At 45.1% G+C, this 19,255-nt stretch overlaps 1 protein-coding gene across 7 annotated transcripts in view; it reads right to left on the minus strand.

Moving 5' to 3' along the window:
* Positions 1-1,742: 1,742 nt before the first annotated feature.
* SPECC1L (sperm antigen with calponin homology and coiled-coil domains 1 like) overlaps positions 1,743-19,255 on the minus strand; it is a 146,100-nt gene continuing 128,587 nt past the window's right edge. For all 7 annotated transcript variants that reach the window (XM_081287184.1, XM_081287186.1, XM_081287185.1 and 4 more), the window contains 3 exons: positions 7,423-7,539; positions 6,593-6,652; positions 1,743-4,286 (listed from right to left, as the gene is read on the minus strand). In XM_081287184.1, the coding sequence (XP_081143310.1) occupies positions 4,197-4,286; positions 6,593-6,652; positions 7,423-7,539 (267 nt within the window). In that variant the 3' untranslated portion in view covers positions 1,743-4,196. The remainder of the gene's footprint in view (positions 4,287-6,592; positions 6,653-7,422; positions 7,540-19,255) is intronic.

A 19,255-nucleotide genomic window follows, 5' to 3' on the forward strand; every position in this document is an offset into this window, starting at 1 on the left:
CCTACACCCTCAACCCTTGAGACCTACCAAGTCTTCCTCTTCCATGTTAGAGATGATGCCTGACAAGAGGGTCCCTTCTTGGGGTCACCACTTCATAGAGGTGGAAACCCGACCAGCACTGGTGCCCAACTTGGGGAGGACACTATGTGCAGACTCCTGCTCAGTGCCTATCTCATACAGTAGACTCCTTGATGGGACATGGCACTGCAGTCTCTGCAGAGCATATCTGCTTCCTGCTGGATGGGTGTCTGTCCCCAGGCATTCTGGTTCTTTCTAGAAGTCAGAGGCCTCCTAGGGATAAGGATCCATCCTTCCAAGCTCTGCTCTGGGTCTGGTGTTTTAAGTCAGGTGGTCAGTTGGTTTTCCATACACCTTTGACCTGCCCTCATGCCCTTTATTCTCTTCTCCTCTGGAAAATTGGCACCCTCTTCTCCTGTACCCTCCCATGTTAGTTCTGGCCTGTGGGGGTCAGAGCTCTGAATACCAGCAACTCAGGATCCATTCTTCACCCAACACAGAACACCGGGCAATGTTTGCACGTTGAGACCCATTATGTCTGGACCTAAGACAACCTGAAATAATCCAAGCCACTGAGACTGTGAGAAGTATTGGTCTCTGATGGTATGGTTGGAGTTGACCATTGGATGCCACCAGGGCCCATGGTGCAGTCATCTGGGTCTAGGATCTTAGCCTCTCAAGTCTGTGGATGGAAAGGCCTTTCTGGATCTCTCCACTCTCAGTAGAACCCGTTTTCTTCTTCCCAGCCATCAAAACTTCCCCTCAAAGAGGCTCTGGAACTTTCTCTAAGTCAAGGTGGAAGTGATGCTTCCCCAGTGGTGCAGCCCTGAGGCAGGCAGTATGAGCCTTGGCCTGGCCCTACAGGTACCAGGTAAATAAACTGGGCTATAAAAGGAGCACTTGGGGGTCAGGCTCAGGGTCTGGGTAAGGTATTCCTCCTCTCTGGAGGGGGGAAGCAGCTGTGGGGAAGCATGCTTCCCCACCCCGCCCCAGCACAGGTCCAGGTGGGTGGGTCAGCTCTTCCCAATGTGCAGGTGGTAGCCACATGGACTTCTTTGCATGTGACAATGTGCAAGGGGACAAGACATTATTGCTGGACTGATTTCAGAGGGTTCAAAATCATTGCATACAAGATACAGAGGGGGCTGGGGATGCAGCTTAGAGGTAAGAGCACTTGTTTAGTATGTATAAGATCCCTGGTGGTTCCATCCCCATAGAGAAGGGGTGGGGGAGAAAGAGACGCTTAATTGCAGGTAGTATCTCCCCCCCGCCTTACCTTTTCTCTGTACTTTTATACACTCCAAAAATCATCTAGAAGATACATTTCTAAAAGACAACCTTTTGGGAACTCCTGATGGCATGTGTCTGGGCTATGCTTGGGGCCTCCATTCTCAGGTATTGGGGGGGGGGGCTTCTGTTGTTTCTGGGGTCTTAGCATGTCACAGAACTTGAGTGTCCCAGGGCAGGCTGGAACCTCTGGGTACATCTGCCCCTTCCCTCCTGGGGTTTCAAAGGTTCAGAGACCACATGGCAAGGGACTAGAGGAGGTGCACCCAAGTTCCCCACCATAGCTAGGTTCTTCTCACATGAAGATTGAGTCTGTAGAGCCACTGGGAGAAGCTGAAGGCTAGATACTGAGGTAACTTCTCAGGAGGCAGCAACCAGAGTTTGTGTGACTCAGGGGCAGGAGAGAGAGAAGGCAAGCTAGAAAAGTTCAAACTGGACATGTTTTAACAATTTAATACATTCAAGAATATTTACTAGAATAAAATAACCAAGTATCATTCATCAGTCAGCAGAAGCCTGTGATCCAAAGAAGTAGAAAGGTAAACTGGCCCTTTTGCAGTAAAGCTTGTGCTTGAAGGGAGAAGAGGCAAAGTGACTTCCTGGAAGCTTCATAGCAGGTACCCCTGGAATAAGAGCACCTCCAAATATAACTTTTAAAAAACAAAACAAAATCTGATAGTGTTATAAGGGTCCTGCTAGAAGAGGCAAAAAACAATGCTTCTGGACCACCTGGGCCCTTACACTAATGTGGGCAGCTGACTTTCCCAGGGAATGGGGGGTTGGAGGTGAGCCTCCAAACAGGTGGATCTTCCCTAAGCCTACCCTCTGCTCCTGCTGCTGGTCCTTGAATTCCAGAACAGACATGCTATCTACATGGACACAGCCCATTGGCAGTGGCCACCTTTCCCCAAAACCTTCTTCCAGAAGACTCTGACAACCTCCACTTGAGAATGAGCTGCTAAGGCTGGACTCATGCAGTCAGCATGGGACAAAGTTGGGAACTGCAGACCTAGGAAAGTCTTCTCATTCATAGGACAAAACAGCTCACCCTCCATGATACAATAAATTAACAAAAACATGACCACAGATCAGACACCCTAGATGCAGACAGTGAACTTGAGAGCAAATGGGAGCAGGGGCAGCAACTCAGAAAAATTAAGTTGAGAGACAATTAGAAATGATGATTCTCACACTCACAACTGCCTGTCAGCAGAGCAACAAGGACAGGAATAAGAATAGAACTCAGCCAGAGTTCTGAGCCAGGTGCCTTGAGGGTCTTCTGGCATGCTCTGAGACTTGATGGTGCTCACTTGGCCTCTCTTTTAGCTGAAAATGGGCTCAGAGCCCTCAGTCAGGGGCAGCAGTCTGACCTGCCAGGTTAGGACACTTCAGGGCAGACAGTTATCTATCTACTTGTGTTTTTAATAACCACTTTTCTAGGCTCCACAGATGCCTCAAACTCCTAGTCTAGAGCATCTTACTTGAATGTAGACCCTTTGCCCACAGCTGGCTGTACCTGCAGTAGGGCTCCAGGGTACATCTTCTGTGCATCTGGTCAATGGGGCTGCCACCCTGCCTCCAGTGGTAGCCAGTCCTCCTCATGGTGCCTTGCAGGTGCCCAACAGATGTATTTTGGAAGTTAAGACAGTTCTTGACATTGTCTAAACTAAGGGCTACTGTGTCAGGCACACATGAGATGTGGGCTCCAAAATAGTTAAAGTCATCGATGGACCACTTCTAAGTAAGGCTGTGGTTCAAACAGCATAGAACCAGCACCTGGGGAAGGAGGGCACAGCTGTGTGGCATCTCCTCGCCGAATCCCTGCTGCCATCTGCCCTGGCCATGGAGGACACGGTTGCCCTGACGAAGGGAGAGGTAAGGCACTCTTATATTCCTGCCCACGAGGCGGATGTCTTGGCAAATCAGTGGTGATTTAAAATTACACTGTCTGGACTCCTTATGTTGTGTCCTTTTTTTTCTCCTGCTACTTCTTACTTCACTCCTTGCTCTCACCATGCCAATGTCCAAATTTTGTGTTTAATTCCTATGCTTACTAAAACAACTTAACTTTGGTACTAACAGATTAGGAGCTATTTTTCACAATATTGTTCATAATAAAACAAAAATTTTAACTAGGATAACTTTTTATAACCAGTCCTTTCATTCAGAAACCTGAAGCCAGAGCTGGGGCTGGAGGCAGATGGCCAGTGAGCCAAGAGCCCTGCCTGCTTTCTGCCAACAGAAGCCCAGTGGCAGCAGACATACCCGGCTGTGGTCCTGTGGGCTGTGCTATGCTTCTTGACACTCTGTTAACTCAAGTTAAAAACTCCTAAACCACTGCAACCAGGACAGCACTGTGGAAGGGGTTGCTGTCCCATTTCTGTAGTGATGCTAGAAACCAGGCCATGTAAAGGGCCATAGCTGGATCCACCCCAGCCCTAGGGAGCAGACACCTGCCAGGTATCCTCTTTCCTCCTGGTTCACACCATCAATGGAACCCACATGGGCGACAGTCAAGAAGTTCTGTAGCTAAAGCTTTCACCAACTCCTGGGAGTCCCCCATAGTTCAATTCCTTTTCCCAAGTCTGGGTAGAGACAAGCCTCTTTGTTTTTACACCCTAGGGCACTTGATGGAGTTTGATGTTTTCTTCAGAAGAAAGTCAGCTTTTGTGTTGCGTGTTGTGCCCATAGCAAAGGCCATATGGAAGAGCCCAGTTCTTCACTGTGGGCCATATGGCCTGAGTTCTCTGGACACAGAGTACTGGGCTGAGGCTCACACATTGCAGGGCAGCCCAGAGTCGCTGAAAGCTTTGGGGGTGCATAGCTAATGGTGTTGGTGTTGTTTGGTGACTGTTGAGGTCCCCAGCCAGTGGCAGCTTCTACTGGTATGCTCAGGTTTCAAAGTACTTGTAGATCGCAGTCACGTACAGCATCACATTTTGCCAATCTGGCCTTTCAGTCCGTACCATCTCATTAATGTCCTGAAAGTAAGAAGAGGCTTAAGTTAGGATTGCAGGTTACCTCCTGTCCCATCCCAACAGGTTCCTTATCACACTGATAGTAGAGGATTTTTAGTCTAAGCCTGATTACACAATTCAGAGGCCTGGCTCAGGACACCTCCTCCATTTCTTTCAAGTGCAATGGGAGGCATCTTCTCCCAGGGTATCAGTATCATCCTCAAACTGCCTGCTCCTACACAAGCCTACCCCAGAGCCATATGCAGGGTTGTTTCCCTACTCCCTGCCACAGCTTCCAAGGCTGGAAGGGTTTCATTTGGTTTGGGGGATCTCTGATGCCCCGCTACCTGCCTCTCTTCTGAGGCCACTCCCCATGGGACACTTCTGAGAACCCTGTTTGGCTTCAGGCACTGGCTTGGGAGGGCTTCCTATTTCAGGGGCTACCAGTAGCAACACTGATGACCTTCACCATGGGCAAGTCAGAAATCATCAAAGATACTATTCTTTTTTAAAGTTTAATTTTTATTTTTTAGTTATACGTGGACACAATATCTTCATTTTTTTTTTATGTGGTGATGAGGATGGAACCCAGTGCCTCATGCATGGTAGGCAAGCGCTCTATCTCTGAGCCACAACCCCAGCCCTTCAAAGACAATATTCTTTAGCTGCATTCTATATATTAGCAGTGACTTGTGAGACGGGAATTGACTGTATAAGGAAAATGAAATGGGGACTCATGGCCCGACAGCTCCCTGTCCCAGTATCTCAGGAGCTGTAACTCACTCACTGCTGCTGAAGAGCAAGGGTAGCAAGTCTGAGGACCATTCTACAGACAAGGAGCCCAGAACATGCTGCTGAGCACACAGGGTTGGGAGGGCCATCCTGTATATCTCAGTATAGAAAACAGAAGGCTGTTTACTCAATGCAAGGTTCCTTTCTCTTTTTTTTTTTTTGCGATAGAGTCTTGATCAACCCAAGTTGATCTCAAATTTGTGGGCTCAAGCAAACCTAAGCCTCCTAAGAAGCTGGAACTATATCTGTGTGCCACCTTGATAATATATTTGTGGCGAGAATACTCTATAGTGTAAATATGAGTATAAAAACTTCTGTAAGGTGTATGCAGCTGTTTTTATTCTTTTTTTTTTTTTTGCGGGGTGTGGGGTGGTACCAGGTATTGAACTCGGGGGCATTCAACCACTGAGCCACGTCCCCAGCCCCATTTTTCATTTTTATTTAGAGACAGCGCCTGGCCATTTCTGAGGCTGGCTTTGAACTTGCAATCCTCCTATCTCAGTCTCTAAACTGTAATTCCAAACTGTAATCTGGGATTACATTATTAAAATAGCACCTGGCAGCTATTTTAAATTAGGGTTATTATGGGTACTCAGGGATGGGGAGGTGGCCCTGGAGGACTGCAGAGGAATGTGGGGGTCCCAGGAACTTTCTGTGATAGCCCCATGAGGCCTGAGTTACACACTGTGGTCTATGCCATGGTGAAGTAATCCATTTATATAGTAAAAGAATCCCTAGCAGTAAAAGCCCTGCTTTACATTTAGACATAGTATTTTCTTTCTTTTATTTATTTATTTATTTATTTATTTTTTTGGTATCAGGGATTGAACCCAGGGGCGCTTAACCAGAGCCACATCCCAGCCCTTTTTATTTTTTAGAGACAGTATCTCACTAAGTTGCTTAGGGCCTTGCTAAGTTGCAGAAGCTGGCTTTGAACTTGCAATCCTCCTGCCTCGGCCTCCTGAGCTGTTGGGATTACAGGAATGCACCAGCATGCCTAGCTTGACATAGTATTTTCTCCCAGAACATTGTGTGACAAGACTCCTAACAGAATCATGTCTGTTTTGAGGTCCAGCAAAGGCTGGGAAGAAGCCTGAGAGGGACCCAAGGCCACATAGTTTTCTATACCTGTTTCTCTCATGGTGGGAGGCAGTTTCTCACAGCCCTTGTGAGGAAGTACAGGCAGCATTCCTCAGCCTCTAAAGCTATCTTCCTGGACTCAAGATGTACCCTCCCTCTCCCTCTAGATCAACAAAAGGCACATACTTGTATAAGATGTCTTTGACAGGGACACTTATAAACATGTGACTTTTTTTTTCTGAACCCCAGTATCTTGTTAAGGAAAAGGCAACAATAAGTAACCATTCTCTGTGAGGCCTAAGGTGCCACAGGCAGCAGTAAGAACCCATATTAGTACCTCACCCAGATGGGACCCTATCTTGCCCGCAAGACTCTCATGCAGCCACATCTCCTAGTGACAACACTCTTCCTAACCAAGAGGGCCTGTCTGTGACTTCTCAGTAGGGACAGGGGCTCACCAGTGTGGATTTGATGCCAACACTTTCAGCTGCCTGGAAGGCCAGTGTGAAGTTCCTTTTCTGTAAAAGAAATCATATTGCTGTAGTGTTCAGACAACATAAGGAGAAAAGTAATGTGAGGGACAGACACTCACCTCTGTCTGGGACTAAAACAAACCCATACTGGGACTCTGAGGACTCCCAAGTCTGTACCAAGGACCTCATGGATGCCTCTTGTGAGTCCTGCTCATCCTCCTCTCTACACAGCCAAGGAGCTGTCCACATACTTTCTTTCCTCACTCAGGAAGATCTACTTTTGACACACAGACCCTGAGCTGCCTAGATATGTACCCCAAAATACCTATTAAAAGGTGTTTTGATCTTCCTTTTGGGATCTTCAAAGGTTTTCTTCAGAGCTGGGGGCTGCTATGAGAGAGATGGGGGACCAAGGCAGGGGTTCTTGACCTATCCCCTGACCCTGAGGAGGTTGATGGATGGGATGTCTTAAATGATGAACTGGGACTGTACAGAACTGCAGAAAGGGCCATGTCCTGAGATGACAAGAAGTTGGTCTGTTCTGGGTGGTACTGCCCTGACTGCTCATGCCTCAAACAGCCCTTCCTATCCATTTCTTGAAGCCCCTGATCCTAAATGATGCTCCTATTAGAGAGATCATCACATGCAGAATTGTGAACTGACCAAATGTTTCATGTGGTGGGTCAGGAACTGGCTCTCTGAGCACAAATGACCAATCTCAGATGAGACTGAATCAGAAAGTGACTGTCCTAGGCCAGCACTGTTGTGTGTGACCCAGTGATGGAAGGAGCCAACCATTCTGTGGCCTGCCTTACCTTATCTTGGCTGTTCAGTTCTTGATATGGAATGTGGGCTGGAAGATATGTATGCAGGAGTGCGCAGAAGGCTAGCCCATCGTTCCAGCTGCTACTGAAGTTTGTAATATCGATATTCTAAGTGAAAAGAAGAAAATCACGTAAATGACACATGTTGTGATCCTCCCAGGAGGTGCTTGGGAGATTGGAGAAGCCTCTGATGTCACATGGCTTCCAAAACATAAAAGGCAGGGTGAGCTCTGGAGAATGTTAGGGGCCACATCCCAAGACCCACCTTACTGTTTATGACTGGACATTTTATAAATGCCTCTATCCCTGCCCCTCACATGGTCACATGATTTATAAGCAGCTCCATATAACCGAGACGCCTCCAGGCAGCTAAGGTTGGTCTCTCCAGTGCCTGAATATGGTGACAGTACAGACTGCAGGATGTGGGTGATGACCAACAAGGCTTAAAGCATCATTTACTAAAATGTAACTCATTCCCCATTGTTTGCTAAAGCACTTAAAAGAAACTCCAAGTCAGTGTGCATCTCAGAATATGCACACACAAGAATACTGTCTTGAGGTGCTGACTTCCACAACCGGGCTGGGTTTCAGTGCCACATTGCATTGGTGATCACTATAGTTTCCACTCTCACATGCCCACAGTTGAAAAAATAATTTTAACACTGGACTGTGTACTTTCCTTGCTGCTTGAAAACCGCCTTGCCTTTCTTTTAAGGGGCCCTTACTGTATGTCTAAATGAAATGTATTTGCAACTACACAAGACACATATTCAGAGTGTTTATTAAAGTGTAGCTAACTGGTATATAGTCTTTTTTATCTTTAATTTTTTTTTTGACGGACACAATACTTTTATTTTATTTATTTATTTTTATGTCGTGCTGAGGATCCAACCGAGTGCCTCACATGTCAATACACAAGTGCTCTACCGCTGAGCTACAACCCCAGCCCTGGTATGCAGTCTTTACCCTTATTTTTAAGAATCCTTTTGAAGATAAAACTACACATTTAAATTTTGATAATTCACATATTACATAAATGTCACAGAGGAAAAAAAAATCTCCCAATACCTCCTCATTTCACATCTCACTTGTTTATTTCTTTCTCTAGGGATTGAACCCACGGATACTCAAATCACTGAGTATCCCAGCCCCCCCCCTTTTTTTTTTGCAGGGGAGGGTGGTGCTGGGTACTGGGGATTGAACTCAGGGGCACTCAACTACTGAGCCATATCCCCAGCCCTATTTTGTATTTTATTTAGAGTCAGGGTCACTGAGTTGCTTAGTGCCTTGCTGTTGCTGAGGTTAGCTTTGAACTCACTATCCTCCTGCCTCAGCCTCCTGAGCCACTGGGATTACACGTTTGAGCCACTACACCTAGCATCCCCAGCCCTTTTTATGTTTTATTTTAAGACATGGTCTCACTGAGTTGCCCAGGATGGCCTTAAACTTGCAATCTTGCTGCCTGAGTTTCCCTAGTAGCTGGAATTTACAGGAGTGTCCCTGGCTCTCACTGTTTATTTCATGCCACCTTCCACTGCATTGACAGTCAGTTTCATAGGTTAACAGGAAACCCAACTTTTATTATTTAAGGTAAACCACCCAGCCCTTGAGTAGCATTTCTTATTCCTCCCAGGAATAAGTGAACCACACAATAATACCAACACTATTCATAACTGTGCAAAAAATTTTACAAAACACCTCTTTACAAACTGATAGGTCCTCATGCCAAGAGGGGAACACAAGGCTCAGAAACAGGTAGGGCTTACAGGGAATGATGCACAGAGCTATGAGGATATGTCTATGCAGCCAGTGAGGGTCAGGTCAGGCTGGGCAGTTTCTGAGGAAATCGGCTTCATCTAGCCTTACATATGGAGGTGATTCCCTCACAGAGCATCCTGAGCTTCACCATCAAAGCCTATTTTCTCAACCATGACTGCATGTGTGCAGAATCCAGCCCTTTGGCAGCTGCTGCTCCAAGCACAAGTGTTTGGAAGAACAGCAGTCCTGAGAGCTATTTCATAGGTTGCTTCCCCTTATTAACGTGACCATCAGAATGCTTCCAATTTCTCTATCTGAACAAGAGATGTTGATCAATATCAATTGCTGTGAGGAAAGAGGTCACAACAAAGCACAGAAGGATGGAAACCTGCCAAAAGCTAGAAGGAAAGGTGGCATAAGCTAGCAATGGCTGGGGTGCTACATATGACTCAGGTATCACTTGTCCAGTCTGGTGACATCAGCTATGTCAAAACACTTGGGCCTGGTCAGAATCCTGCCTGTCTCAGTGCTGTGGTCCTCAGCTTTCCCAGTCGCTCTCCATCAGAGTCTCTACTCTGATCTTTTTTTTTTTTTCTACTCTGATCTTAAAAGTCACTATTCCCTGAGGCATTCTGGTGATGTCGTGGAAGCACCTCAAAATAAATGATGCTTCACAGTTACTGCCAATTTAAGAAGACTCCAGACAGAGAGACAGTAGACGGGCACATATGCACACACATGGCTACCCCTCTTATCACATCTGAATCTCAGGAAGTAACCAGCTAGGGCAACCAGCTCCATCTGGAAGGAAACTACAACCTGTGAGAGGCGATCTGTCAAAGGTGCTCCACAGGCAGCAGGGAAGGCAGGGATAGAAATCCTTGCCCTAAGCATAAGCATCCTGTGATCAGTATTTCTAATTCTCATAGTTACCCCACAAATCTTTGTTTGTTTGTTTTGCAGTGATGGGACTGGAACCCAGGGTCTCATGCATGCTAGGCAAGTGCGCTTACACAACCAGCTTACCCTAAAGCAGTCTTAATAAAGGTTAGGCTCAGGGAAGCCCAGACATTTACCCAGGCTGCAGATGGTCTGGTACAACTAGCACAGAAGGGATATCCTGCTTTCCCACAGATGTCTAAGTAAGATCTCCTAACGCTCTGAGGAAAGTGCAACATTTCTGAAATAAGTGAACACTTGGATGCAGAGAAGAGGCAAGAATGAAGTATGCAAGACAAATGAACAATGGGCCAGGACTGACTGGCAACATGATCTGCAGGGGCCACAGCAAAATAAAAATGCAAGGCCCCTTGTTCAGAAAGCAAAGGAAAAAGTCCATTAAAGGTACTGAAAAAAAGTTTCAAAGCCCTTTCCTACTCCTCCTAGGACTCCAACTGGTACTTGTGACTAAATTGTTGATGAAAAAGCCAAGGACATTGGCCTTGTCCTGTAAAGAGTGTGGCAGGAAGCTTTTAATAACATGTGAGGCTCCCTGTGAGGCCAATGGCAGCAACTCACTCGAGGTCACATTCACTTCTGGAGGAAGACAGATCTCCTCTTCCTGCCACAACTGCCCTTTCTGCTCCCTGAAATAGGCTGTCCAGCAGGGTGGTGGACATGTCTGGCCTCACTGTTAACCTCACAGCAAAGGCTCTTGTGCCCTGCCTACCAGGCTGTGGGAACCTGGGCCTTCTATCTCACTTTCTCCAGACACATCCAACCCCAGTGGGGAAGGAGCTACAGTTCAGGTACCCATTCCACCTGGAATCTGCAGGAAGAAATTTGTCCAGGACATGCCACAGCCACCTGTACCAGGAGGAAGTCAGGCCCCTAGGGTTTGAGGTGAAGGGCAGCTAACAATTGTCTCTTACAACATTTCAGATCAAAAGAAAGCCCAAACTTAGGCAGTTGCCACATCCCTTACCCTCTGGGGCTGGAGAAGAGCCAGGCCAGGCTGCCTGCTTATGGCACTGCTAAGAGGGCTGGGGATTTGGGGGCTGGGGATTCTGAGGTCATTAAGAAGCAACCCACTGGCACCTTTGCCTCTTAGTCCCACCCAAAGGCTCTGTGGGGAAGAAGACAGCAAGGTCTTGAACAGGGGTGTTCCTTGGAAGTAGGGGAAACCTGCTCCCAATCCTACCAGTTATGTCGTTGTTTTCAATGTTCAGAGCTAATGAAACTAAAGAAATAACAACTGACTATACAAAGGTCTGCAAAGAATGAAGCTGTTTCTCTGAGGCTGAAAAGCACAGTGCTGGGAAAGACAGAGAGGAAGATGGGAACTCCTACCCTTCCTCTGTGGAGCTCTCCAGAGTGTGACCATCATGGTACAGTAACACAATGACAGGATTAGCAAGTATCTTGGAGAAGAAATATACTAAAAGGTACAAAATCATGCTGAGTTATCAGAGAAACAGCTTTTCTCTTCCTACCCAATGAAGACCTGCCTGGGTGGGGGATGGTAGCAGGAATGGGTGCCAAGATCCTGAGGCTCTAATCATACTTTTTCAGGTAGTCACCAGAACCAGCCTCTGGCCATTCCCTCATGCCTTTTCTCCTGACCTGGATCTCACAGGATAGTCTGGGAGCAGCCTGATGTTCCACCCCTGCCAGCAAGAATTCAGGGCTAAACTTCCTGTTGTTTTCTGAATAAGGGACAATATCAGAGTGCAGTTAGGTGAATTTTCCTTGGAACTGCTGGTCTTTGCAAAGTGTCCTCCACCTCTACCCATCAGGGCCAAATAAAGTGAAAGCCTGGATTTTCTTGACAACTGAAAAAAGCTCAAGGTTTTGTGCCTTGGGAAAAACAGTTAAGCATCAGTAATGAAGCTTGTAGGGTGTGGGCCAGGCCTAACACATGATTCTGGCTCAGTCTTGGGCTTCTATAAAGTAGAAGTATACAAATGCTGACCCACACAGATGATGGGTCATTAATCCCCTAGGAAACTGCTGTGCTTTACACATGTAAGAAGTCTTTTTGGTTTTGTGTTCTTATTGTAGACAAGGCAGGTGCTATGAAGCAGACAGTACCAACCCCATCCAGACACTACAAGCAATAGCATCACTGGATGCCCTAACCTGCTTTCCCTTCCTGGAGCCTTGCTTGTCCCCAATGTATAATGAACCCTACAAATCTCCACTTTTCTTCACATGAAAATATGGAGCATAATCATTGGCCTTTTGGAATGTGGTTCTCTTCCTTTACTCTTTCTTTTTCTGAGGTTTGGATGAGGAACTGAGATAACTATCCAAAATCCTAACAGCTAAAATACTGATTCAACATTAATTGGAAGGAAACTTGTTCTACAACAATTTGTTTCAAAGCAATTCAAGTGCCATGAGGCAGAGCTTGCCTACTGTGGTAGGACTGAAGGGACAGCACCATGTGGAACTGTCTTTTATAGGCCTGCAAAGGTTTTGTGGGATCAGAATAAAAACAGAAGAGTGTAGGTTCCAGAGCTGTGTTCTTCCATTAATGGCAAAGACCTTCACCTCAAAGAGGAGGAGGCAGCAACATCCTCAGTCTGTGGCATAAGCATATACTTGCATGTGAATGTTGCCACAGCCATGCTCTTGGGAACTGATGGGGGGAAAAAAGGAAGCTGAGTGTTCTGGGCAAAGGACTGAGGACAGACTGTTCTTTATGAGGATTCATTTGTCCATTTGGTGAATCCTCACCTGAGCCCAGGCCCTGGATCATATCTTGGCTTTCTGTTCTTTTAGAACAGAATTGGATAGGTGGACCTGACACAGTTCAGAGTGGGAGGAAGGCTTCAAATTTAAGTGTGGTTAAACTGGGATCAGAAAAACAGAAGCAAGGGAAGAGTGCTGAGGAGCATTCAGGTCAGCTAGGGAAAGGAGCAGGTGCTATAGAGATGCTTGGGAGCTGTTATGGTTTGAATGTGTGTCCCCCCAAAGCTCACATGTGAGACAGTGCAAGAAGGTTCAGAGAAGAAATGATTGGGTTATAAGAGTCTTAACCCAATCAGTGATTTAATCCCGTAACAGGGATTAACTGGTAACTGAAGTGGTAATGAATAGCTGGAGGAGATGGGAATTGGGGCATGGCTTTGGGTATATATTTGTATTTGGCGAGTGGATTCTCTTTTTGCTTCCTGACACCATGATGTGAGCTGCTTCCCTCTGCCACCCTCTCCTGCCATGATGTTCTGTCTCACCTCAAGCCCAGGGCCTCCAAGGAATGGAGCCGGCCTTCTATGGACTAAGACCTCTGAAACCATGAGCTCTCAAACTTTTCCTCCTCTATAGTTTTTCTGGTCTAGTCTTTTAGTCACAGCATTGAAAAAGCTGACTAAAACAGGAACTAAAGCAAATAGACTTGGTGAGAGACTGGGCATGTGTAGAGAGGGCTGTAGTGCCAAGGATGATCCTTGGCTTTATGGGCAGAACTGAATGCCCATGATGACTTTCACTGAGGCAGAGCTCACTAGAGGTTGGGTGTCAAGTAGATGAGGAAGTAATATTTTGGATGGAGACACCCAAAGAGGGCCCACTAGCACTGACACTAGGGTGTGAGGCTCATGAGAGGCAATGAGGAGAGAAAGACAACGTGATATCATTAGTGCCACAGGTAGAATCATTTAGGAATGGTGCAGAAGGCAGTAAGATGCAAGGAAGCTTTGGAATTCTCCCAAGTAATGGCCACACCCCAGAGAACAGCTTTTAAAAGGACACAAAGGAAGGCCACAGAGCAGGGAGAGGCACCAGAAGGCAAAGGAAGAGAGTATTTAAAGGACAAGGTTGGGGGTGCAGCTCAGTGGTAGAGCATTTGCCTGGCATGTGCCAGGTCCTGAGTTTGATTCCCAGAACCACACAATAAATAAATAAATAAATAAATAAATAAATAAATAAATAAATAAGAGAGAAAGAGACAGAGAAGGGAGCAGTCGATGCCACGGTGCTGCTGAGAGGCCAAGAGGACTTTATAAAAATTATCTCCTGAGGTTAGGAACATTTGGGCCTCCATTAGTCACAATGAGCAATGGCCCATTAAAGGAAAAAGAGCCACAAAGATTTTCAGAAGCCAGAGCAATACAAAGGTGAATGACCTATAATAGTGCTACAACTTCCACAAACACCTTTTTGTCAATGTGTTTATTTCACAAAGGTTGTCTAGAAATGGGATTTCAATTTTTAAAAAGTGGCCTTTTGTCCTCTCTTCCTGCAAGTGGTGATCTGTCAAAAAGATTCACCAAACTCATGGCTCAAAACCCCACAAAATCATGTAAATCAAGAGGTTCAAATCATGCAAATCAAGAGGTTCAAATCTGAAGTAGTAATGAGTAGCTGGAGGAGATGGGAATTGGGGCATGGCTTTGGGTATATATTTGTATCTGGTGAGTAGATTCTCTTTCTGCTTCTCGACACCACGATGTGAGCTGCTTCCCTCTGCCATCTTCTCCCGCCATGATGTTCTGTCTCACCTCAAGCCCAGGGCCTCCAAGGAATGGAGCCGGCCTTCTATGGACTAAGACCTCTGAAACCATGAGCTCTCAAACTTTTCCTCCTCTATAGTTTTTCTGGTCTAAACTTTAGTCACAGCATTGAAAAAGCTGACTAAAACAGGAACTAAAGCAAATAGACTTGGTGAGAGAAATGAAAATGCCCAGGCCATAAAATGTACACACACCTGAAAAGTCACCAAGTCTCTGAAAGATGTCACTTTATTCAAGAAGCAACATGCAGGGCTAGGGTTGTGGCACTTGTCTAGTACGTGTGAGGCACTGAGTTCAATCCTCAACACCATATAAATAAACAAATTAATTAATTTAAATAAAGATATGTGTTCATCTACAACCAAAAAACATTAAGAAAAAGAAGCAGCAGCAGCAGTGGCAGTGGTGGCGGCAGCAGCAGCAGCAACGTGTGCCATTCCAGTGTCGTAATGGTAGGTGGTATGTGTTCACAGGTCAAATAGTGGGCTGGATGCAAGGTTGGTGGCTCAAAGAGTGTTAATTCTTTTTAAATATATTTTTTATACCTTTATTTATTTGTTTTTATGTGGTGCTGAGGATCGAACCCAGGGCCTTGCATGTGCTAGGCGAGTGCTCTGCCGCTGAGCCACAATCTCGGCTATATATGTATATATATATTTTTTAGTTGTTGATATACCTTTATTTTTTTTATTTATTTATACGTGGTGCTGAGACTCTAACTCAGTGCCTCATACATACCAGGCAAGTGCGCTACCACTGAGCCCCAGCCCCAGACCAAGAGTGCTAAATTTTTACTTAAAAAATGCAGAGTAATGCTGACCTGAAGGGTTTAGATGTAGACTCTCTGGCCACTAAACACATCTAGGTGAATAAAGCACCCAAAGATGTGCTGCCACACTCACAGAGCTTATGGTCAAACTAACCATACAATGAGCATCCATGCTACACTGAGCAATCCTTACTAAAAGGAGCATACTGTTCCTCAACCAGAAGAGGAGGCTGCACTAAAGAAAAAGATAAAACAGAAAAAAACAAGCACTTATGGCACAGGAATAAATTCAGCATAAAATAAATGCAAATGAAAAGTAAAAGAAAAAAAGTGCCCTTATGTCCTTGGTGTGGGCTGTGGGCATAAGGCAAGTTCTTATCTTCTAGGGGTTTCCCTCCTTTGAAAGACTGCTTATTTGCTGTAGATTAACAAAGTGGATGTAGCACCAAGGGCTCCAAGTCTGACTTCTACATGGCCAGCTACTGGGACAGGCCAACAGATCTCTTCAAAATAAACTCTTTATTTGAGCCAAACCAAATTTTATTGGAGGGGAAAATGCACACTAATAGACAGACTTTCTATTGTTCAGTATTTGCTGGCAATGGTACCAATTTCTCTAAGAAGGAAACAATTTTCTTTTTAAAATAAAGACACAGGAAACACACTAGTAATTAGAATGCAAGTTTTTCTTAGTGATAAATTAACATTGTGCATTTCGTTTTCAGGTCAATTTAGGGCTTTTCTACTCTATGTGCTGGTTCTGTCTCGATCATCTGATGTGACCAAAAACAAGAGCTGTTGCGCAACACAACAAATGTTCCAAAAAGACTCTGCAGGGGGCTAGAGCACTTGCCTCGCATGTGTGAGGTGCAGGGTTCCATCCTTTACACCACATAAAAATAAACATATAAAACAAAGGCATGTTGTCCAACTACAACTACCAAAAAAAAAAAAAAAAAAATTAAAAGGAAAAAAAAAAGACTCTGTAGGGACTCAACTAGGAAGCTCTGCCCATTTTCTCCTAAGGGCTCATATTGGTTTTTCCATTCAGGAAACATGGACTACAATGTGACAGGGACAGCTGTGGCCTGTTTCATGGTATATCCAGTGTCTTTTCCATTCTCCTAAAGTTACATTTTTTAAGATTGTGACATCCTTGGCTGGATGGTATCTCAGTTTCCCCTCAAGACCTCTTGGTGTGGGCCAGAACATCTCCCACTCTACCCAGCTCCTCTAATTTTTCAGGGGAAGCATCCTCTGTCTGGCCTTCAGGTGGGCCCTATCTTCATTCTGCAGTATGCACTGAGAGTTGTGGGATGGCATACGAAAGCCAAGAAATAACACAAATCTTCACAAAATAGAGTAGTAAAAAGCATGTCACAAAACATCTCAAAATGTTTCAATGTGTCTGAAGTTTATTTAAGGGCCATAAAATACAACCCCAAATAATACCACATGCTCTTTAAATAGCTATTAAGGTTCTGATCTATTTAAGGAAATGCCATTTTTATGGGCACAAGGCAGGAAGCCAAAGGGCATGATTCATCTTTCATCATCCATTTCCTCATGCCCATCAGGGCTGCGGACAGCGGAGTCCTCCCAAGAACTACCTTCATGCTACTGAGCATGAAGGAAACCTGCTTGGGGTCACAGGCTGACCTTCAGGAGCAGGAGTTACTAACCAAATCCCCAGGCCATAGGGCAGGGTCCAGAGGGTGTTTGTGGGCCCTGAGTGAGGAAGGAGGGGCACCTTTTGTGTGCGTGGTATGATGTGGGGGATGTCATGTCTAAAAGAGAGAAAAAAAACAACAGAGATGGTTTTTTATCTATTCTGTCAGTGTTGTTAAAACACAGAAGACTTAGAGGTTCTGGAAGGGATAAAGGGGACCCTACAGAGTGTGACCACGCTATCTCCTTACTGAAGTTGAGCCAAGCTCTGCTCCAGGTCAGGGGAGGGGTGCATCACCAAGTGTAGGTGTTGGCATCTCCATGGCAGAGAGGAGAAGGAAGAAGTCAGGGCAGCCAGGCAGTGAGCCTCCCATAGGGTCTTGTGCCTTATTGTAGGAGCTTCGATAAGGACCCTCAGTTCTCCTAGTGTGCCACAATCACCTGGCAAATGTTTTCAGGTTTTCCTATGCTCAGCTCTACCTCAGAGAGTCTGACACAACTGGCTAGAGTGGGTCTGGGTATCTTTTTTTTTTTTTTTTAAAAAAGCTCTCCCTCCAGATGACCTGTTTGTGTACCCAGAAAAGGACCACTGATCCAAACCCCAAGGGTGGCTGCTTATTATAATTTTTCGATCTAATATCCATGTTTTGAGGGAAAGAAAATTAGGCATTCCACTGGGTGTGTGTGGTGGGTAACAATTCTGGAGCTAGGTGGTAGTGATGTAATTGTAAGACTTAAAAATGGTAAATTTTGCTAAATGTATTTTTTTTTAACCACAGTTAAAAGTTTGGCAGATGTTCTGAATAACTTACACCCAATAACTACACCAGGTAGATCTCTTAAGAAACTAACCTATTCTGGAAGTTTATTGAGAAGTTACACTGCTTAAATTCAGAGGATTCACAAAGGGGTTTTATTGGAAATGTATTATAGCCCTACTTTAAAAAAGTTATTAAGCTGTAGCTTCCTTCACCATTAGGAAAAATAGAACCTCTGGTAACTCAGAAGGAACCTGATACATCATCCCCTGCGAACCACTGTTCCAAAGCCCAAGGGAGTTTGTCCCTTTGAGAGAAGCAGCAGTCCTATTTAACCACAACAATGTTGCCCAACTGGCTCAAAGCAGCAAGCAACTTCTAGAATATAACTTCTAATACATTGAAGCATCACAAAAACAAAACCTAAGGTATAATAATATGTTTTGGGGTTAATGTGCTATAACTTTTTTTTAGTAAAATGAATCTCTTTGGAGGTGACAGTTCAGAAAATGTCACCCTAAAAAATAGGTGACCTCTTGTTTCCCACAAACCTCTCCAAAGGCAGAGCTGACATTTCATGGAGAAGCATACAGGAACCGTGATATCAGCTTTCTGGGAATTCAGGAAACTGCTCCCAGGAAGAGACGGGTGTCTGGAAAGAGCCTATGGCTGGGTCACCACTGATTAATGAACTTGGGGCATGTTGTGAGCCATTTTATTAGATGCTTAGGAATTGGTTCTGTTGTTCCCAGTTAACATTTCCACAGATTTAGTTTAGCTCTGGCAGGGGTTATTACTAAGTAAAATGTAATTTTGACTACACAGGACACTTATAGTGACCCTCAATCAACATTTTCCATGGTGTGTGCTCTGGGGAAAGGCTTGGGCCAAGAAGAAAGACAGGCAGAGGGTGAGGAAGTCATGGCCTGTCCTAACCACCAACAGCTTTTCGATCTATTATGCATGTTGTGAGGGAAAGAAAATTAGGCATTCCAAAACATCCTTGGAGGACTTCTTTAGTTTATTTTCAGAACAAGGGTCACAAATTTTGTGTTCAGACTTAAGACAGAGATGTGAAACTGGGTGGTGAGGACCCTCCAGGCTTCCCAAATGCAACCAGCCATAGCTTACAAAGAAACCTTTTCAAATGCCTTTTCAAAGAAGGTTCTTCAGTTCATGCTATATAACATTCTGGTTACAGGAAGCTGCTCTTTACTTCAAAGGCTGACTGCTGTCCACTAAACTTGTAATAAATTTTTCATATGAATTTGAATCTACTTCTCTATAGATCACTGAAACACAAAAGGTGAGGTAGGAGGGCCATCAGTTTCTAATTCCCATAGACTGGGCCTTGAATGTTGATACCACTGCCTAAACTAGTTACAGGTCCTTGAACATACCATTTTAACTCATAT

The sequence above is a fragment of the Spermophilus citellus genome, assembly GCF_964194105.1.
Source record: "Spermophilus citellus genome assembly, chromosome: 3".
NCBI classification, from domain to species: Eukaryota; Metazoa; Chordata; class Mammalia; order Rodentia; family Sciuridae; genus Spermophilus; species Spermophilus citellus.